This window comes from Gigantopelta aegis, chromosome 8, assembly GCF_016097555.1.
Source record: "Gigantopelta aegis isolate Gae_Host chromosome 8, Gae_host_genome, whole genome shotgun sequence".
NCBI classification, from domain to species: domain Eukaryota; kingdom Metazoa; phylum Mollusca; class Gastropoda; order Neomphalida; family Peltospiridae; genus Gigantopelta; species Gigantopelta aegis.
The window spans coordinates 36,259,376-36,280,914 of NC_054706.1; the positions used below are offsets into that span (position 1 = coordinate 36,259,376).

The window sequence follows — 21,539 nt, forward strand, 5'->3', positions numbered from 1 at the left end:
TTCATTTCGTCGCGTTGGTCCTGTTCAAGAGTTACAAATAAATTAATATTTATACGTATTCGAATTATAAGCTTTAATAAAAAGAATTATCCACTGACATGGAATCTTTCTTTCAACAGAAAAAGGAAATTTCACCCGTAACGCCTCTTGACCTTTCGGAGCACACGACTGCCTACTAGCTGGTTGAGATTGTAGATAGGCGGCAAAGATCAAAGGCATCTCACTGAAAACATCTAATTCAGACGCATAGCAAGAATGTTCTGGGCGACAGTATTGAGTCCAAGTCGTAGCTTTGTTCTTGGCAAACTGGGCGCAAGCATGTGACAAAGAAAATCATAACTTGGTTTCGTTTCCCCACCTACTGGAGGTAAACACTGGCTAGTACGCAACTAGTACGTTACAGGCTCTACAGTGTGAAGCTATATATTAACAATTCCATATTTGTTTAAAAACAAATATCATATGGTATAATGTGCTAACATTTTGACTCTGAGTAGTATATTTTATTAGTTTGCATCATGTGAACAGTTTCGCGGAAGAAGAACGATTCTGCATCCCCTCAGAATCGAAAAAAACGAAAGCCCTTTGATCTTGGATAATGGGCTACAAAGTTTGTACTTCAAAGGGACGAAGTCGGTGCACAAATGTGTAGTTGCTACAGTCTCGCTCTAAGGCTTGGAGTAACGGCTCATTTGATTGGTCTAGATATTAGAGAGGTCAATTTTCATTGGTCGCTATATTTTCTTTACACGGTCCTTCATGGCGGATTCAAAACGTTAGATGTGTGTGAAAACGCAGTGAAGAACTTTTGACCATGCCGCATATGAGTTCAGGCGGCTCAGAGGATTTTTACTCAAAAGATGAGGTCAAAGTATATAAAGACGAAGGAGATGAGGAGAAAAGATCATCGGAAAACCTGTCGGAGGAAAAGTTCGGTTTAGTCACTGAATCGGAAGAGGTGAGTTGTGTTGCTTTGACATCTTCCTTTGATCTTTCTCGAGGTCACTACGAACGCACTTGTAGTGTTTACATCAAAGCGATACGATATACAGAATCTTGGGTTATATCACCAAATTTAACCATTACCTGTGTTTCAATTTCAGGGTAAAAATGGCGGTTTGACGGAAAATTACCAGAGGAATGATTCGAAATCCAACAGCGCCCAGCCCGAGGACGGTAGGTTGAAAATAAATGTTTCGCTGTGCAGATATTTAAGAAACAGCTTACAGTTGTTGTTCACTTGAACCCTGTATCATGATTACCTCCACTATGACTACTGTTTACTGTAGAATAACCAAACCCCGGATTTGGGGAAACTGGCTAGGCCCATGGTTCCTTTGATCTTGTCCAAGTATGCACCTATTGTCTGCCCGGCCATTGTTCGGGACATGCATTATAATGGCTCCGTCACATTCCGACATCGCCACAGTCCAGTAATTTTCAGACATGAATACACACTGTCCTAGAAACCTGGGTCAACAGTACATTGAATACGAAGTAATAACTAGAGTGCCTGATACACTAGTTTGTTTACTAATACTATCTCCTGTTTGTTATTTATTTTCATTAAATTCTCATGTCAAAGTTGTGTTTTTTCCTCCTGGCTCTTGGGTTTATTGAGCAGAAAAGCAAAAAAAGTTGTTTTTACTGTCATCATTATTTTGACACCAGTTTAATAATTTTTTGTATTTACTCTGGTCAGTATAATAATGGTTTGAAAAAAATAAATAAAACAGAGGGATTTATGTCAGGTTTTTAAAAATTGTGAGCATGATAGTTTCATTTGTGCATCCCTCATGTAAATCTAAATTTTGTGTTACCTATTTTTTTATTTGTACTTTAAATTTATAGTATCTTTTATATGAATATAATAGGTTACAACACCCAGCAGCCAAAAAGCTGGGGCATTGTTAGATATTTTTATCATATTTGAAAATTAGATAAAATTGGTTGCATTTGAACATATATAGGTTTCTACCTGTTCCATCTAAAAATTAAATAAAATATAGGATATCATTTACATGGTTATGAATGATTATGCAAAACAATAAATGTGTCAAGGTACATGAATTTGTTTTTGCTGGACCCATAAATGATTCATGCCAATTTTCAGTTCTCAGCAGCATGTTTATTCCTGTAAGTACTAGAATTAGAATACTGTAAACATTAAATCTACATCCAGGTTTCTACCAGAGGGTAGGAAGAGTAATATTATGTATCCTAAAATGTAGATAGTTTTATAATTTTTAGAAAGGTCATAGTAAATAGGCCATATAATAATTAAAAAAAAAGAATTATATATATATATATATATATATTATTTTTGTTGAATAGTCTTACTCGATACAATAGTCATGGGAATTTTTTTTCGGTTTTATTGATGGTTTTTGTGAAATTGGAGGGCCTGGTAAAACAACTACTGTTTAAACATTGTCAGAGTACATGAAATGCATAACCACCTAGTAGGGGCACTTGTTGGGTTTTTTAATTATTTACGTCCCCTCAGATTTTATATGTCTACATGTTTATCTTGCTCAGTCCCATTTTGACCAGGCTGGTAGGAGAATCGAGAGTTCGAGATTGAGGCACAAACATTTACTTTACTGGCCCTACTTCACATATAATGAACATAATGATATTTTGTCCCGACTATTATCAGGTCACTTTATGAATAGTGGTTTCATTTATATCTGTTGTAAAACTCTGTCACTTTCATTGTAATCTATGTCACTGTTACTCTAAACCAAATTAATATATTGCAACATGTTTTTGTTTTTATGAACATGAACCTCAGTTCAGACCTCACTTTTTAAGGGGAACTATACATGTATTATACTGGCTCCCCATCATTCCTGTAAGACTAGTTCAAGGAATTAACTTAAAATAGCTTCCTTTAGCATGAAAAAAAAAAAAAATAGTGCTAGAAAATGGCTTCCTATAATCTAAACGGGCCTTGTGATTTAAAATAAGCAGGTAGGCTAAAAACAGCCCACCCAAAATTAGCTTTTGTACAGGCTAGGCATGCTGTTTTTAACTGACTTCGAGCAAGTTGTTTTGGGTGAGACCATAGTTTGACACCCAATAGCTGATGTATTTTTCGTGCTGGGGTGTCGTTAAACATTCATTCATTCATTGGGTGAGCCACCCTAAAAATATGTAACATTTGTTGATTCAGTTGTCTGTACTTTTAAAACTATTCATTTGATATTCCCCATTATATCTTATATCCTCTCGTGTATGCTGAAATTATATACTTCTACAAATGTTCACTTAGTTGCTCTGCTGTATAAAACTTAAGTGACTTCCAGGTGGTTAAATTTTGAGAAGATCAGGGCCCTGGGATTTTTTTTTTATTAAAGCTAGGTTAAGAATTAAACTGAATAAATACTTTGATTTCAACTTTGTGATTTAAACAATATTTATTTAGCCCTCTACATTGAGACCGATTTGGTCACATATGCGACCGTTTTTTTCAGTTGGCGACTAAAACATTTCATACTATCTATATAAAAATACAAATAGATGGTCCTAGATGGAAAAGTTGACATAGAGGGCTGTTATTTCTGTTAGTATTTAATATAGTGATTGGTGAACAACTTTAGGTAGGCCCTAGGGTACTTCTGTATATGGGCGATTTTTCAACTATATTTATAGCCTGCATGGTTGGAACTTTATCAGGGCAAAATATTTCATGAGAACCGTTGTTCAGTTCGTGTTTTGGTTACGCAACTTTAAAATCAAGAGAACCGCTCACGTGAATTGACTTCCAATTACCTAACATTTTGAACTATTGTCCACTGCTTTATGTGGGAAGTTATGGGCAATAGCCAGTCTTAAAACAAGTTCTGATCTAAGTTAGGGGAGAAGTTGATCACTCCCCTCCATTTTTTTTTCATGAGCAAGATTTACTAGTGCATATTCACTGTGTACATTTTAAGAAGAACCATTAATTTTTCTTTCACGATTTTTATTAAAATAATGCATACATATAAATTTTACGACTTGAGGATGGGGGCAAACAATGCAAAATTTAAATGCATGTATACTTGTGTCCTGGTTTACAGTGAGTTGCAGAATTAGAATTGAACAGTATTTGTGGTGTCGTGATTAATGAGTATTTTGTTAGTCTGTTAAAAACACCTGTTGTAGATGATATAAAAAATCATTCCGAGTTGCTAGATTTGCATGAATAAATGTTTACTAATTAAATATTCAGTGACATTTTATCGTGGAAAAAGTTATACCACTAATAATATGGAGAACCATCAAGATTGTTTTGGCTTGAAAGTTGAAGGTATTTTTGTTTTGTTTTCATAGTTCACATAAAGAAACACATCTTAATATTTAAAAGAAAATTTCTGCTAAAATAACATACAAGATTGTATTTTGTGAATTGTGGTAATCTGACATTGCTCATTATCAGATCAAAAGAATCTCTTCCAGTCTATATGAACATAAAATGTATTGCAGTATTTTAAGTATCGGTTGCACGTGAAAGTGTGCAGGGGAAAGAGCAGAGATAAATTCTGTATAATATCCAAGAAACTGGTATCACCAAATAACATGGGCGATAGTAAACTAGATTTGCCCGAAACTGACTTGAAAGGAATCTCATCTTATCTCTCAACACCTGCTACTCCCACTGATGGTTAAAGCACGCCCCACATGGACAGTCTCTGACCTCAATAAAAACTTGTTTTGGGGAACAAATACACACAGGTTCAGTGAATTATATGTTTGGCTGTACATATCTGCTCAGTAGCGCTCCAGTGCATTGAATTTTAATGAGTTGAAACCAAGAACAAGTCAATTTATATTTTGTGATGGTGTGGACATGTGAGTACATACCAGTGTTGACTGATTATAGGCCCAGAGATACAAGTGATGTTACTCCAGTGATCTCACTGGGCTTTCTTGCTGCTTGGCCAGCTCTCTCTCTCTCCACAATAAGGCACTTATTTGAAGTCATTTCCCTTTGATGTCTCTTCCTATGGGAGATAGAAAAAAGGATTGGACAGTGAATGCCAGTTTTTGTTGCTTTTTCCATTCTACATTGAGAGAGGTCCTGGCGTGAAATAAAATGTTTGGAGGGTTGTAAACATTTGATGCAAGATATTTATAACCACTGGATGTTTTTTTAGCTCAAAGAGTTGCAAACTAATGTAATGAACTACTATGGTACTTTGTGACTTACATACACACGTTCTGAGCTTTGACGTGAGTTATTCATTGGGGTGAATGTTCATCTATACTTTTGAACTAACATAAAGCCGAAAGACTAGTAAAATATGAGGGCATTCCATTTGTGGTGTGGTGTCATGGTTACCTTATATTATGCCACTGTTTTTTTTCTTTAAATATGCTGATGATCAAAAGAAAAATATATACCGATAAATTTTTAGTTACAAGCAGTAAAAATGACACAAATCACAAGTGTTGTATTTCAAAAGTATGTTCATTTGGTAAGATGTGAAGACATTATACATAATAATGACCATCAAATATGTACATCACAGTTTACAAACAGCACTAGTCATAAAATGGGCAATTTCGTATAAAAATGTTTTGGTGGGTATTCTTGATTGTCAGTATATTTTGTTATTTGGGGAATTGTTTGATCATGTTCATCAGTGTTACATTCTATACTCAATATATATATTGAAATTAATTCATTACCAAAGTTATATATAAAATGCATTAAATTTAGGGAGGTAAATATATATATACTTGACGTATTATATTTTTACCCAGTCATGGAACATTATGTTCAGCATTTCTCCACACAAGTTTCAGAGATCACTACACAATTTTAAAACATTAAGGAATAATTGCTAATCAATTTTCAATTGACTAGAAATATCACTAATCTAGATTTTCAAAAAAAAATGTTCCATGCCAATATAATTATCAAAAACAAAATAAAGAAACAAAAAGACAAACAACAAAACACACATGGTGAGTAGTTGAAAGACAAACAACAAAACACACATGGTGAGTAGTTGAAAGACAAACAACAAAACACACATGGTGAGTAGTTGAAAGTACTATTTTATGTCATTAGAAATCAGTCACATAAGACGTAAGTTTCATTTGTCTGTAATCTGTTATATATATGCTTATACATAATTCACAATGCATAGTGATCAAATACGCACCCGCATACGGAGAAGGCATCAACGGAATCTTTTCAACTCATTTGCATAGAAAGTGATTGATATGATATGGATTATGTATACACTTGTATGCAGATTATGGACAAAAGTAATTTACACCTGATGAGAAGAATAAATCCAAAACAAATTCATTCTTGAAAAGTGAAACGAACAAGTCAGTGGGTTGTTGTATGCACTAACTAAATTTACAGTCTCGGACAGGGACATGTTAGTTATAATGGGGAATCTGAATTTAAAAAAGATTTAGAAGAAAAGTTGCCGTGTCAGCTGTACATTGTATAATTTCTGTTGCGATCTGCATAATACTAATTGGAGGTGGAAATTACTAACAACCAAGAAAGCAATGATAGCTTCCACTGATTTGACTATACAGAGGCCTCTGAGAATAATTTTTTTTGGCATAAAACATTTATGGCTTACGCAAAAACAAATCCAGGTAACCCATTTCTTTTTTTGCATAAACTGTCATGACCATGTAAATGATGTCCTATAAGTATTTAAGGGGTGAACAAAAAAGGGTTCCATAAACGTAGACAGGCAGGCATACGTCATTCTTGCCTATAGTGTCAAAACAAATGTCAACTTTTCTGTAATTGATGTGAGAAAAATTTAAAGTAAATTGTTTTTAACCCTATTTATAACTGATTTAACATATATATTTTTTTTAATTTTACTGATTTATTTAGCTGTTTTGTTAAAGGGTAAAGAAAACACTTTTTTATAATAAAAAAAAAAGAAGAAAAAGAGGTAAATGCAAATATTTATGGCATAAACTCCTTTGCAAATTCATAATTTTTTAGGCCTAATTGTGATATATACGTGTATTCAGGGGACAATATTTCAAAACTTAGGTAACCAGAAGTCAGTTAATGCAATATTTACTTGGTTAACCAAATTATATTTCCACAAAGTAATAAATTACTTCAAACATGCCTTGAACTTGCAGCATTTTAATGACAGTATTTCAAGCTGATACTATAAGTTTAAGCAATATAAAATACAAATACATTTTCTATTGCAAATTATTGAAGAACATTTTCTTTTATACTTAGTTAATGGTAATGTGAAATGGTTTACCATACAACAGATGAATTTAAAGTTGGGTAACAGACCTGCAAATAGAATGGCAGTTTGTGTCAAATATTGTTCCCTCAGCATGGCTTGCTTGAACTTAACGATGGTGATTGCCATCAATGAAAAATGCTGTAGGGAAGCTCAAAATTGGTGTCGGTAAGCCGGTTCACCAAAAGCATTTAAAAACAAATTGTTGTGGGTGACAAATTCTTACATTCCAGCCCTGCTGTTTTGTGGCAAACATAGATTACTACTAAAGATTTTAATAATTTTTGAAGACTTTGGGGTGGAGGGTGTGTGTGTGTAAAGAAACCTAAATTTCTCTAAATGTTGGACAGGGCGTCTAAAACTAGGTAGTTTATTGCCAGTGACAAGTGTTTTTCACAGTCGGGCTACTAAAACATTTTCCCTCCCATGCCCAATGATGGGTTGAAAACCAAAGAAGCAAAAAATCCAACAACAACCCCAATCACCAGCAGAAATGTCACCATTTTGGTTTGAACACCAAGCTCATATGCAATATTTAATTATCATCAATATATACTATTTAAAAATTATTCTACCTACCGGTTTAATTTTATTCTTATCTAAGATGAACAGACAAAAACAATTTGTAAGATAACATAGGTACTCTATGATTTTCTATTTGCTATACACTGTAGGCGTAATTCGTGATCCACTTTCATCTCTGAGAATTAGATACTGTAAATCATTGCTGGGCTTGAATAAAGAGTAATTTAAACTGAATGTAAGTCATAAATGCACCAATGACCATGGAACTCCATCATGGAAAGTCCTTGATTAATTGGCCAAAGGGTTGAGGCAAGCAATGCTGGTCAAACTTGATTTGAAAATATTCAGTGTAGTTTGTATATCTTGTGTTTAAGACTATATAATTCAGTGTTTTCCTACTGATGTGTCATGGCAAAAAGGGCAACAGTTTTAGCAGTGGCTTGTCTTAGTAAAATTATATGTAATCATTCATTAATGTGGGGTTTTTTTGTAGTTTTTTTTTGGCTGCTTGAATTGCCAGTTTATTTATGTACTTAAGTATTAAATATGATACATACCGGGAAGTGAAAGCTTGACATCATTTTCACACCATTCCAGAAATGGTAATGTCAGTACGTTACAACATCTGAAACATTTTTCACTCTGCCCATTGGGAGTTGGAAATAAACATTTATTTTGTAACTTGAAATGGTGCTTAAGAAAAAAACATTCAGCGATTACAACAATCAGCATCATTTGAGATTAGACCAGCCTTGGTGGCATCGTGGTTAGGCCATCGGTAAACAGGCTGGTAGGTACTGGGTTCGGATCCCAGTCGAGGCATGGGATTTTTAATCCAGATACCGACTCCAAACTGTGAGTGAGTGCTCCGCTAGGCTCAATGGGTAGGTGTAAACCACTTGCACCGACCAGTGATCCATAATTGGTTCAACAAAGGCCATGGTTTGTGCTATCCTGCCTGTGGGAAGTGCAAATAAAAGATCCCTTGCTGCTAATCGGAAAGAATAGCCCATGAAGTGGCGACAGCAGGTTTCCTCTCAAAATCTCTGTGGTCCATAACTATATGTCTGTCGCCATATAACCGTAAATAAAATGTGTTGAGTGCGTCGTTAAATAAAACATTTCTTTCTTTCTTTCATTTGAGATTAAAGATGCATTATTTGTACTGATAAATGGGTATAATCACGAATGAAAAACTTTAACCAACCTTAAAAACATTAATTTTAACTTGAGCTGTTTAATAAACTATTAAAGATCTTTAAATATATATGTAAAAAAAAAGAAGCAAAACCAAAAAACCCATTACTGCTATAAAGCCAACATTTAAAAAAATTATTGATTACTTTAACTGTCTGCACTAAAAAGCAAATCTGTGTCTCAGTAAGTTTTATTAAAGTTAAAAGTTAAAAGTTTTGTTTAATAACACCACTGGAGCACATTAATCATCGGCTGTTGGATGTCAAACATTTGTTAATTTTTGATTGGTAGACTTCACAGGAAACTTGCTAAAAAAATTCATTAGCAGCAAGAGATCTTTTATATGCACTTTCCTGTAGTGCATAACAGCACATACCAAGACCTTTAATAATATACCAGTCATGGGCCACTTCATGGCATAGTATTTCATATGAACCATTATGTTCCTGTGTCAGTTTATTGTTATGCAACTTTTAAGTCACTTTACCTAGTATTAAAGAAACTTTTTTAATGATTTGCTATAAAATATTTGAATTTTATATTTTATTTTGCTTTAAAAGCTTACATTATCAGGTGCAAATATAATTTAAAATGTATGTTAACTGTAAGTTTGAGGTCATTGATTTTGTTACGCACATATAATTCACATAACTAAACAACTTATTACCTAAATAATAATAGTGTGAACCAACTTCTGGATACCTAAAATGTCGTAAGGCCCTTGTGGATTGCATTGTTGGTTCTTAATTAATGATGGCCAAAGACATAGATTAAAGCTGGGAAAGTATCAAAAGATGGTAATTATTCGGTCTGTAAAAGAACTTGGATCCATTAAGCTGGCTGTAATGCTTAAGACAGTAATGGCGTAAGAAAGCGTGAAGGATACCAACAGCAGATAAAGAAGTGAAGGCTGCCTTTACAATAGCTACAACACCTGCTGACAATAAGTTGCTTGGGTGCAAACACGTGTAGGAAATAAACCCAGATTGTTCACTTGATGCAAATATTATGGTCGCAGTCCGGGGTAAGAATGTGTCACATTCATATGAGAAATTCTGTGCTGGTTTACCCTCTTGCTACTTATTGTCTGCCCATATGTAGACTCCTATGTTGCTGTAGGTCATAATAATCCATTGATTAGGTACTTTTTTAACAGCATCTACATGTAGGTCAGTTTTTATTATTGACGGCTGACTTAACACAACTAATGATCAATTCACCCTCAAATTCAATAATATCTCATGTCATTTCTGATTGCTGATCGTTCTTTATCAATTCTGATCACTGGTAGGTCATTACTAATTTTGGGTCAAGTCATTTTTAATCTCCCAACAGTTCACCATGACTGGTATATCAAATACTGTGGTATGTGGTATCCTGTCTGTGGGATAGTATATATAAAAAATTCCTTGCTACTAATGGAAAAATGTAGTGGGTTTCCTCTAGGACTGTCAAAATAACCATATGTTTGACATCCAATAGCCAATGATTAATAAATCAATGTACTCTAGTGGTGTTGTTAAACAAAACAAAGTTTAACTAACAGATCATTTCTAATCACTGATTGGGAAGGGGAATTTACCTCAGTTGGTTGAGTGTTCGCTTGAGGTGCTTAATTGTGTCGCAGGATTGAACCACCTTAGTGGATTCGTTCAACTGATTGGGTTTTTCTCGTTCCAACCAGTGCAGCACAACTGGTCAAAGGCCATGGTATGTGTTTTCCTGTCTGTGGGAAAGTACATATAAAAGATCCCTTGCTGCATTAAGAAAAATTAGAAAGAGTTAGAATTACCAAATGTTTGACATCCAATAACCAATGATTAATTAATCAATGTGTTCTAGTGGTGTCGTTTCTTTGCACTTTCCAATTAAAGGTTTCTATGGTTAACAACACCACTAGAGCACATTGCTTTATTATCATCGCGTCTTGGATGCCAAACATTTTGTAATTTTGCTGACAGGTAGTCTTCAGAGAAAACCTGCTACATTTTTCCATTAACACCAAAGGATCTTGTGCAAGCACTTTTTACAGGGAAACAGAAACAATCGGAGAATGGGTCCACCGAGGAAGTTTGATCCTTCGACCCTCGCACTTCAGGCAAGCGCTCTACCGACTGAGCTACATTTTTTTTTTTTTAAATCACTGATATATATATATATATACATGTAAGAAGTAAGGGATCTCACAGAGTTGTAGATCAAGTGTACTTTACTACCAGAACAATGATGTCTGTATTTCATACAAAGTTGTAACATGGATTTGAATGTCAAATTGACTGTCAATAACAAGGCCAGCTTCTGACACTACATGTATGGATTGAGGGTCTGGGTTTGCGGTCACTATTTGTGCTTGCTGTTTGTGTGATCCTTATTTCTTTCCATCAGTATAATTGGGAGTGATCGCTGATTAAATGTACTGTTTCTTGCCACAGTAAAACAAGGAGGGAAAAACCCATCACCGGGCTTGACCATCGGAACGTATCTTACACAGGGGTCAGCTGGCTGGCTCCTCTGCAATCATCTAAGTTGGTAGAGTAAACATTGTTTGAGGAAAAAGAGACAAGGAAAAACAATGAGGAGGGTGGCCCTGCTGCTAACTGTTTACCCTGGCGGGCTGCGGGCTGTCAGGTGAAATGCAAATTGACAGGACCCAGGGATTACCCTCTTAGGCAGAAAAACAAACTACTTCTATTATGTGATATCATGCACTGATTACTAAATGTCAACCGACTCTCTCATTATTGTCCATGTGAACTGTTTAGAGTCTACTTCTGATACTGTGTATCATCTCCCCAAGTATGGGCTAACCTTTTGTGATGATGAAACAATGCAGTGAGTAACCGAACCTTTTGAAGAGTAACATTACATATGAAATACATTTTCTTGTTTGCATTCCCAGTAGTGCCTGAACAACCGTATTACTTGGTGTCTGTACATTGTATATATTTATATATGCAGTGTGTTTCTTGTTGTCCTATGTTTGTAACACAAGGCTCAAACTCAACAACAGCACTAATGGCAATTTTTATTGTGTTATGAATTGTGATGTTTGTCAGGGGCTTTACTGATAAGATAGATAAGATAAGATAAAATTTATTGCATTTAAACATTCCACATGGCAATTGTTTAGCCTCTGATTAACATTTATTACACTCTTTTAAAGGAATCATTTTATTTTATTTTACATTCGTTGCAAAAGTTACCGATTTAAAATTGCTGTAGGCAGACTCAAAATTGCCATAGGTGATTACATATATTTTACCTATGGCAAAAACATCTCAAAATTGCCGTAGGTAACAAAGTGATATATATATTTTTTTGTACATACAAAATTATAAAACTATTAGGAAGTAAAATCAAGTCTGGGGTAGCTACTACAAACAGGTCAATTAAAAAACATTGAATATACTCTGCAGACAAGAAAGAAAGAAAGAAATGTTTTATTTAACGACGCACTCAACACATTTTATTTACGGTTATATAGCGTCAGACGTATGGTTAAGGACCACACAGATTTTGAGAGGAAACCTGCTGTCGCCAAGTTATGGGCTATTCTTTCCGATTAGCAGCAAGGGATCTTTTATTTGCGCTTCCCACAGGCAGGATAGCACAAACCATGGCCTTTGTTGAACCAGTTATGGATCACTGGTCGGTGCAAGTGGTTTACACCTACCCATTGAGCCTTGCGGAGCACTCACTCAGGGTTTGGAGTTGGTATCTGGATTAAAAATCCCATGCCTTGACTGGGATCCGAACCCAGTACCTACCAGCCTGTAGACCGAAGGCCGGTCTCTCTCTGCAGACATTATATTCTGAACAAGAAAATAACTGGTTAATATGTAATTTTTGTTGTTAAAAGGCTTGTAATAGTCTGAAACCTCTATAAACTCAGGAATGTCCATTTAAATTTTCGACAATAAAATAAATATCCTAAAATATTTACTTAATGGCATGTTTGAAATATATGTTGATTACAATAGTAATCAATATCAATAATAAAAAATTTAAAAAAGTTTTGCCGACAAGTAATAGTAGTTTAGTTGCATAATATATGTAACATCTGTGATTTGTATGTTCTGTAACATAATATGTATGTATTTTGTACCGGCTTTATTTGGGCGTTTTGAACAATAAATATTGATTGATTGATTGAATACTAATCTTTTAGTACACACCTGCATAAGATATTGCTCGTGTCATAACAAATCACTCAGTATCTAACTAGTGTAATATTAGCGTGACGTGAGCGTGACATAGTTCATTTGCTGATCCATTTCATTGAAACATAATGTGTAGTAGGTCCCGACATCTGCTTACAAAGTTACTTGTGCGTTGCGGCTGGTTTGTAATAAATAAAATACTAAACTAGCTTGCCTGTCATACCATTTTCATGAAACTTGTGAACAACTCGCTTTTCCTTGTCAGATACCAAAACTGTTCACTCATTTCATAAAAATGGTATGGCAGGCAAGCTCGTTTAGTATTCTACATGCCTTACTACATGCATATATTGTTCTCGATCATTCATTTGTGACATCGTAAACCTTGCAAACACACCAATACATTTTAATTTTAAAAAATAATGTTCCTTATGTACGGTAAGTTTTTGTTAGTCACTATCTTCTTCTAAAACTTAATGTTATATACATAAAATGTTTTAATTTTGCTAGCAAGTGCATATAATTTGTGATATCTTTTGTTAAAACATTACTTTCATTGCATATTCATAAAAAAAAAACAAATTGCTGACAACTCCATATAATTTGTGATCTTTTTAAAACATTGCTTCCATATGTATTGATATTGATAAAAAAAAGTTTAATTTTGCAGACAAGTCCAAATAATTTGTGATCTTTGATATTAAAACATTACTTTCATTACATATTGATAAAAAAAAGTTTAATTTTGTTGACAAGTCCAAATAATTTGTGATCTTTGATATTAAAACATTACTTTCATTACATATTGATAAAAAAAAGTTTAATTTTGTTGACAAGTCCAAATAATTTGTGATCTTTGATATTAAAACACTATTTTTATTACATATTGATAAAAAAAAAAGTTTAATTTTGTTGACAAGTCCAAATAATTTGTGATCTTTGATATTAAAACGTTACTTTCATTATACACATTGATAAAAAAAAAAGTAGTTAAATTTTGTCGACAAGTCCCTATAATTTGTGATCTTTGATATTAAAACATTACTTTGATTAATTCTGCCGTTTCTTTGTCTTGAGTTTTGCCAAGTTTAGAGCATGGATAAAGAGGAACAGGCAGCCAGCATTGTGAATAATATGTAGTCTCAATAGATATGGTACTTCAAAGAACCTGTCTTTTCTTGTTGGCACATTTGAGGGGACCAGGTTCATGGATTCAACATCGGCTGTCATGTGATCAAAGCTACTCGGTTGACTCATTTACTTCTCAATGGTGTCCTCGGGTGCGTGCTTATTGGCTCTTTGTATCCTACTTGTTGTCACCCTTTGAGGCTACAATAATTTAATAAAAGATAAGAATGGCCATTCCCTGTAGTGGCTGGACAACCTTGTAAATCATCTGGGTGTGGAAAATCACTAATTTAGATGTTTGTCGATAACTTGTTTATTTAAAAATGATCAATTTTTGTTTAGTAGATTAAAAAAAAATTTGAGACAATAATAAGAATCAGATTTGATGTGTTATTAATGATAGGTAAATTTTTAAAAAAAATGTTTTTTAATTTTGGAAAATAACAGTTAACCACGTAACCAGATCACATAGTTTTAAAGTTGCATAGCCGACACACAAACAGAATGGCACTTTGCATATTTCACATGATACTATGTCCTCTGTATCTGTTTCCTATACTTTCAATTGCTTCATTTACACAAAATATTTTGAGCATCTGAATAACCTGTGCGTACATACTAACTTGCAAGCCAGTAGTCACATTTTGGCTGAGCAGTCAGATTTAAAAAAAAATACTTTTTGTTCCAGACTATATTGCAGGTCTTTTACTAACTTTATATTCCAAATTCTGCCCACATCAAACTCACTTCTCCCCGCACCCCCTTCCACCCTGAAACCAACTGCTGGCAATGTCAGAAGTTGGGACCTGTGATGGCCATGCATGAATCTTAATTGGATATGTGCATGGTGATCAAAGGGTTTTCAGTCCAGTCCAGTAGTCACTGAATGACAGGTTGATGCTAGCTGTTGTTGGGAAAACTCAAAGGAAAAGAAAGAAAGACATGTTTTATTTAATGACACACTCAACACAATTTAGTTATGGTTATATGGCGTCAAACATATGGTTAAGGACCACACAGATAGTGAGAGAGGAAACCCGCTGTCGCCACTTCATGGGCTACTCTTTTCGATTAGCAGCTAAGGATCTTTTATATGCACCATCCCACAGACAGGGTAGTACATGCAACGGCCTTTGATATACCAGTTGTGGTGCACTGGCTGGAACGAGAAATAGCCCAGTGGGCCCACCGATGGGGATTGATCCCACGTCCCGCCCCAAACACAGAGGAATATTTCTAATGCACAGATACATGGGTAGTTAGTTGGTCAGTGAGATAAGAATGGATAGTGTCTTGTCATTTGAATGTGGGTACTCTGTGTATTCATCGTGTATTGATATCTGGGTATTCAATGTCTCATTTGTTAGATGGATTGATTAGTAGAGTATAGCACGAAGGGTCTCTTGTTGACAGTATTGGCTCCTTTGTGTTAAAGAACAGTCTCTCCTTGTTTGTGGGTACACTTGTAGTACTATGGTCCACTGCATGTGTGTCAAAGTAATGTGGCATGTCAGAGTGCTGTAAATCAGGAAATGTTAGCGGATTTAGTGAGGTCATACAAGACGCTAATATTTCATGTCACTAAATTTAAAGACACTTACAACAGACTGTTCTGAAAAAATGTTTGTGTGATTGTTTTGTCTGTGATTAACTGAAGGCACAACAATAGTTATATGCTATTAAACCAAAAGGATAGCAAACAACAATTTAGTTTGTTAGCATGCACATTACATTATTACTGCAATTTTTTACTAAATTCAAGATGTCTACAGTTGAGATTTGTGAAAAACATAAGCTTATTTGGTTTTTAGTTTCTGATAAATGACCTTGCTAAAGTTCGATGTCGCTAATATGTCACTTATTTGGATTTTGCTTTTTTTTTAAGTTCAATAATATTTTAGGATTTACAGTAATTTGGGGTGGGAAGGGTGAGTAGTATCGTGTGGTATACCTAGCTCCATGGTGTTTTTCTTTGAATACCGGTAGGTGACTATCTTGGATCTTGTCTGTTACCAAAAAATTTGTACACTAAATTTGGATATAGATTAATGCAGGACATTTAAAAGTGAATGTGAAATTTACTATTGATAATGAATGAAAAGCTAATTTTTTAAGCCTGCTATTAATTGTATGATCTGTTTTCTAAAACATCACACACAATAATGAAACATAGTTTACAGTAGCTAAATATACTACCAAAGGGTTAAAAAGAATAATTATGTTGTATTTATGATTTGAATTTTATTTTAATGAAATACCCTTTTTCTTTGATTCATCTTGGTTTGTTTGTGCTCTCTCTCTCTCTCTCTCTCTCTCCCCCCCCCCCCCTCCCTCTGTCTCTCCCTGTCTCTGTCGTTCTTGTCTTGGGCTCTCGGTGGCTCTCTGTCTCTGTGTCTCTCTGTCTCTCTGTCTCTCTGTCTCTGTCTCTGTCTCTGTTTCTCTCTCTCTCTCTCTCTCTCTCTCTCTCTCTCTCTCTCTCTCTCTCTCTCTCTCTCTCTCTCTCTCTCACACACACTCTTTCTGTCTCTGTCTCTGTCTCTGTCTCTCTCTCTCAGTGTGTGTCTGTGTTAAGGTGTAAACATACACACCAGTGACTGAGGAAGCATTACAGAACCAAGAGTTGTGGGAGTTGGTGCCGAAATCTGACCTGGCCTATCAGGTTTGCCGGGAGTGTAAACATTCTTTGATCTTTGGGAAGTCATCTTGAGTGGAAGCAATTTCCCTCAAGAGCTCACTGCCTGCTGATTGTGAATGGAGATGCAAAAACTATTTTCATACACACATACACACATGTGTAATTATATGCTAGGCCTATACAATTTTTTTCTTTGTTGTGCATTTTAAATGCTGAATTTTTTTTTTTTAATTACATCAGCTTACTTAAGTCTGTCTGTTGAATTTCCTATGCTTTGGCTGCATTTGATGTCATCTATAGACAAAGTTACATTTTAGAATGAATAAATTAATGCATGTTTAACAACACCCCATCATGAAAAATACATTGGCTATTGGTTATCAATCAAGGTAAATGCATAAATGAATTCATAATCAACATTAATATAAAAATTCCATTTCCAAAAGTTACATTTTAAACCATTAAAGGATAACTCAGTAAGATAACCAAATATTAACAGGAACTTTCAACCCCGGATAATGACCTGTAGTCCTTCCCACTGGGAACACCTTTTTTCATACTATGGAATTTACTACAAGTGATTTATTTCTGAGCCGATTGTTTTCTAGAGTGGACACAAAAATAGTATTTTTTAGTTATTTCCAAAATACTTACTTTTTTTTCTTAGGTCAAACCAAACTGAAATTAGTTACAAAAAACATTTATAGACTATAGTTATAAACTTTTTTGGTTGATTATAGATCTAAGATTGTTTCCATTTTCTTTTAAAATATACATTATTTAAAAATAAATTTGCATGGTCTTTTATACATAAATTATTTGATATTAGTGGATTTTAAAACATACATGTATTAATGTGCATACCCGGTACATCCACCCAACCAATATATTTTAATAGCTAATTTTAAGGAAAAATTGGTGAAAGTATTTTTGTGATTTACATGCAATTTCGTAAATATATACCAAAATATTTATAGCAAGTGTGATATCATGACTACGGACTGTTAATTTTCTTTTTTGTATTAAAGACAGCTTATTTCAAAATTGAAGTATTGTTTTGTTGTAATCATAGACATTTGGCTTTTTGAAAATCTATTGTTTTATTGGCAAAAAACAACAAAACAAAGGAGAATCATTATTGATTCATTTGTATACACATTAACAGGGGTCGAATTTTACGCTTTTACCGCAAATAGTAAATTTCGAAACGGAATAGTAAAACAATTCTTCCAGTATTCCATCATGAAAGTGAAAATAAAGCACAGAATACCGAAAATATAAACAGTTGTTCGTTACGCAATGTTGTACAGGGCGACGTAGCACAGTCAGGAAAACTAGTGGTATATTAATAATTGAAGGGATAGTAAATTTTTAGACGGAATAGTGTTTTTTTAAATTCACTATTCCTTTAGGACAGTGCTACTAAGCTGTATTAACAATGTTATTTGTTTAATAACATGTCAGCACCTTAAACACTTGTTTGAGAGATGTGGCATGGGGTGATGGTGGGGTGAGGAAGAGAGAGAGAGAGAGAGAACACATTCCTGCAGCAACTACATAGGGTATTCTTCTCTCAAAGCAGAAAAATCTTTTATATGCACTTTTCACATTTACAAGGCAGTACATGTCACAACCTTCTTTGAGATCTAATTGAAATTTTGAGTAAAAGTCAGTATCTATCTGTGATGTTTGTGTTTTTGCACAGTTCTTTACACTGTTTTTATTTAAATCTTGAATATTTGTATTGATGTTGGTCATCGCTTTGTTTGCAATTTACCATAGTTTGACACCCAATAGCCGATGTATTTTTCGTGCTGGGGTGTCGTTAAACATACATTCATTCATTCATTCATTCATTCTACGGTAACTGTCATTGTGCATTGGTGGAGATGGGAAGGTGGGGGAGACCTCAAGTCCCAAGATAGACAATAGTCACGCCTTATTTAATCACTTTACCACCACTGAGGTAAATAATTTCTCCTCAGTGTGAAGGTTTGCTATTGAAGTTGTTGGTAAGGTTGCAGCAAATTAACCTTTAAAACCCCCCCCCCCCCCCCCCCCAAAAAAAAAAAAACCCAGCTCGGCAACAAAACAGATCTTAGGTGCAGGCACATATATAACTGACAGCATGTAAATAATATGTTTTATTATCAGGAAAGTGCAATCCTGACCTCAGTAATAATGAACACAAATACCAGCCATTCTGTTGATGAAATATTTGTGTACAGTTGGGAGAGGAGCTGTGTAGGTGGGTGAAGAGAAATATAAATCACCACAGCACATGAAACGTAGAGCTTGTACTTCACCAGATGACCTGGGTTTAGGCTGTACCTACTTCTCGCTTTGTCCAAGGATGGACCACTTCACCAAAGTGCTTACCACTTGTAGTAGTGTGGTCCCTCCATGATAAATACCAGCATTACATCATGGTGAACTATCAGATACTTGTAAATGTTGTATGGAAATAGAAATTCACACCAAAACAATCTGGCATGAAAACGGAAACAGAAAAATTACACCGAAACATTCTGAAGTGAAAATGGAAATAGAAATTTACACCAGAACAGTTTACTCTTGGCAGCATTTTTAAAGCTGCTGTCTCTACAACGTTTTCAATATTTAAGCTTTTAGAGTAAATCATTAACTTATTGTTTTATTCCTCCATTCTTCCTTTTCAATTAGATCTTGATTCCTGTATAAAAGATACATTCAGGTGTAGTATGATAAATTTTAATATACAGTGAAACCTGTCTAAACCAAACCCTGAAAAAAAGGAATCATGTCAAAACCAACTAATTAAAAAAAAAAATCAAATTTTATAAATTCTACAACTGGACACTGGGCACCCCTCCACAACAGTAAGGACACAGACTTACATAGCCAATTTATTATGGAATATTAATAAATAGGGGTGTGATATAAGTAACTGGTTCGATGCACCAATTTTTAAATTGTGTACTGTGGTTTATTTTGAGTTTCTTGAATGACACATCAGCATTTCAGTAGCTTGCACTCTGCTGGGAATCCCAATGACACAGTACTGTATTTTTGTCAGTCGCAGTGCTCAATTCCGCTACATGTGACATGTTATCATGACTTAATAAAATGATATTTTTGGTTTCTAGTCAACACACGGTTTTCTCCTTTAGTTTTTCTTTTTTATAATATATTGACCATTAAAAATAAAGTTTGTTGCTTATAAAATAGTTTGTGATAGCTGGCATACTTGTGAAATTCGACATACCAGGCTAGCACTGGCACTCACCAAATTCGCCAACTGCGAATTTTGAAAGCAGTTGGCAAATTTTATTTTAATTTGGCGAAATAATTTCATGTAATAACTGACATTTTGTTAGAAAATAACTTACAATTTCTGCAATTTTTAAAGTTTAATAGACAATTTGGTGAATTGTTTTACTCACCCTGAGCTAGCCCTGAATACGAATAGCGGTGCTTTCCAGACAGTGTAGAAATTACATGCAGCGTAACAGGTTTAAAAATATACCCGAGGATTGAGTTACATTTTTTTTAAAAACTAACCGAATTTTTTTTTAATTGCAACAATAGCCAATTTGTTATAAAACAAGCACTTTTTAATCTCCATTTCACGATACAATGTAAATGCAAATTCCCTGATGATAGTATGTGCCATGATAGTGAATGGTTTTGTACTCATTAACTGATTTAAATGTCTCATGAGACAAATCTCGGGCTGAGCAGTACATACGCTTGCTGACAACAGACAAAAGCGTGCTAAAGCTTGTGCTCGATCCATGTCATTTTCAGTGAGCAACTTACAACAGGAAATACATATCCTGTCCCTTTGATCAAGATAGCAGTTCACTTTTCTTTTTGTCCATGACCCCATTGCATAAGCTGTTTAATGAAAATAGATTTATCTGCTGTGGGCTAATTGTGTAGATCCATCTTGCAGAGTTGAAGGATCCAGGCCCGCCAAGTTCAATTGGTTTAGCATGCATAATTTAGTTGGATCATTGTTGTAACGCACACTCTTGTATCCAAGACATTCCAGTCAGATAAACATGCCTTCCTTTTGTACCTGTGCAAAGTTTAACATAGGGGTTGAAATAGCACTTTCTGGAAATGACATTATGAAAATTTAACTGGCCTCGGTGGCCGCGTGGTTAGGCCATCGGTCTACAGGATGATAGGTACTGGGTTCGGATCCCAGTCGAGGCATGGGATTTTTAATCCAGGTGCAGACTCCAAACCCTGAGTGAGTGCTCCGCAAGGCTCAATGGGTAGGTGTAAACCACTTGCACCGACCAGTGATCCATAACTGGTTCGACAAAGGCAATGGTTTGTGCTATCCTGCCTGTGGGAAGTGCAAATAAAAGATCCCTTGCTGCCTGTCGTAAAAGAGTAGCCTTTGTGGCGACAGCGGGTTTCCTCTTAAAAACGGTGTCAGAATGATCATATGTTTAACATCCAATAGCCGATGATAAGATAAAAAATAAATGTGCTCTAGTGGTGTCTTTAAATAAACAAACTTTACTTTTTATGAAAATTGATTCCAGTCTGAACAGGTTATGCGCACCAGTCAAGAAAACAGGCTTAGTTTAGACATATGAACAATGGCTGGTTATGATAATATCCCAGGAGCCAAGAGTACAAAATTTTTCAACTAAAGAGATAGCT

General features: G+C 34.8%; 1 protein-coding gene across 6 annotated transcripts in view; it reads left to right on the plus strand.

Annotated features, from left to right (window-relative positions):
- The first annotated feature begins 667 nt into the window (after window positions 1-667).
- Window positions 668-21,539, plus strand: part of LOC121379435 (protein pangolin, isoforms A/H/I/S-like) — a 120,312-nt gene continuing 99,440 nt past the window's right edge. For 3 of the 6 annotated variants that reach the window (XR_005958843.1, XM_041508074.1, XM_041508075.1), the window contains exons 1-2: window positions 668-958; window positions 1,104-1,176. Coding sequence is in view for 5 of the 6 variants with exons in the window: in XM_041508074.1 (XP_041364008.1) it covers window positions 815-958; window positions 1,104-1,176 (217 nt within the window). In the remaining variant the exon portion in view is untranslated. The remainder of the gene's footprint in view (window positions 959-1,103; window positions 1,177-21,539) is intronic. The other 3 variants (XM_041508073.1, XM_041508068.1, XM_041508069.1) reach the window with 3 other exon arrangements.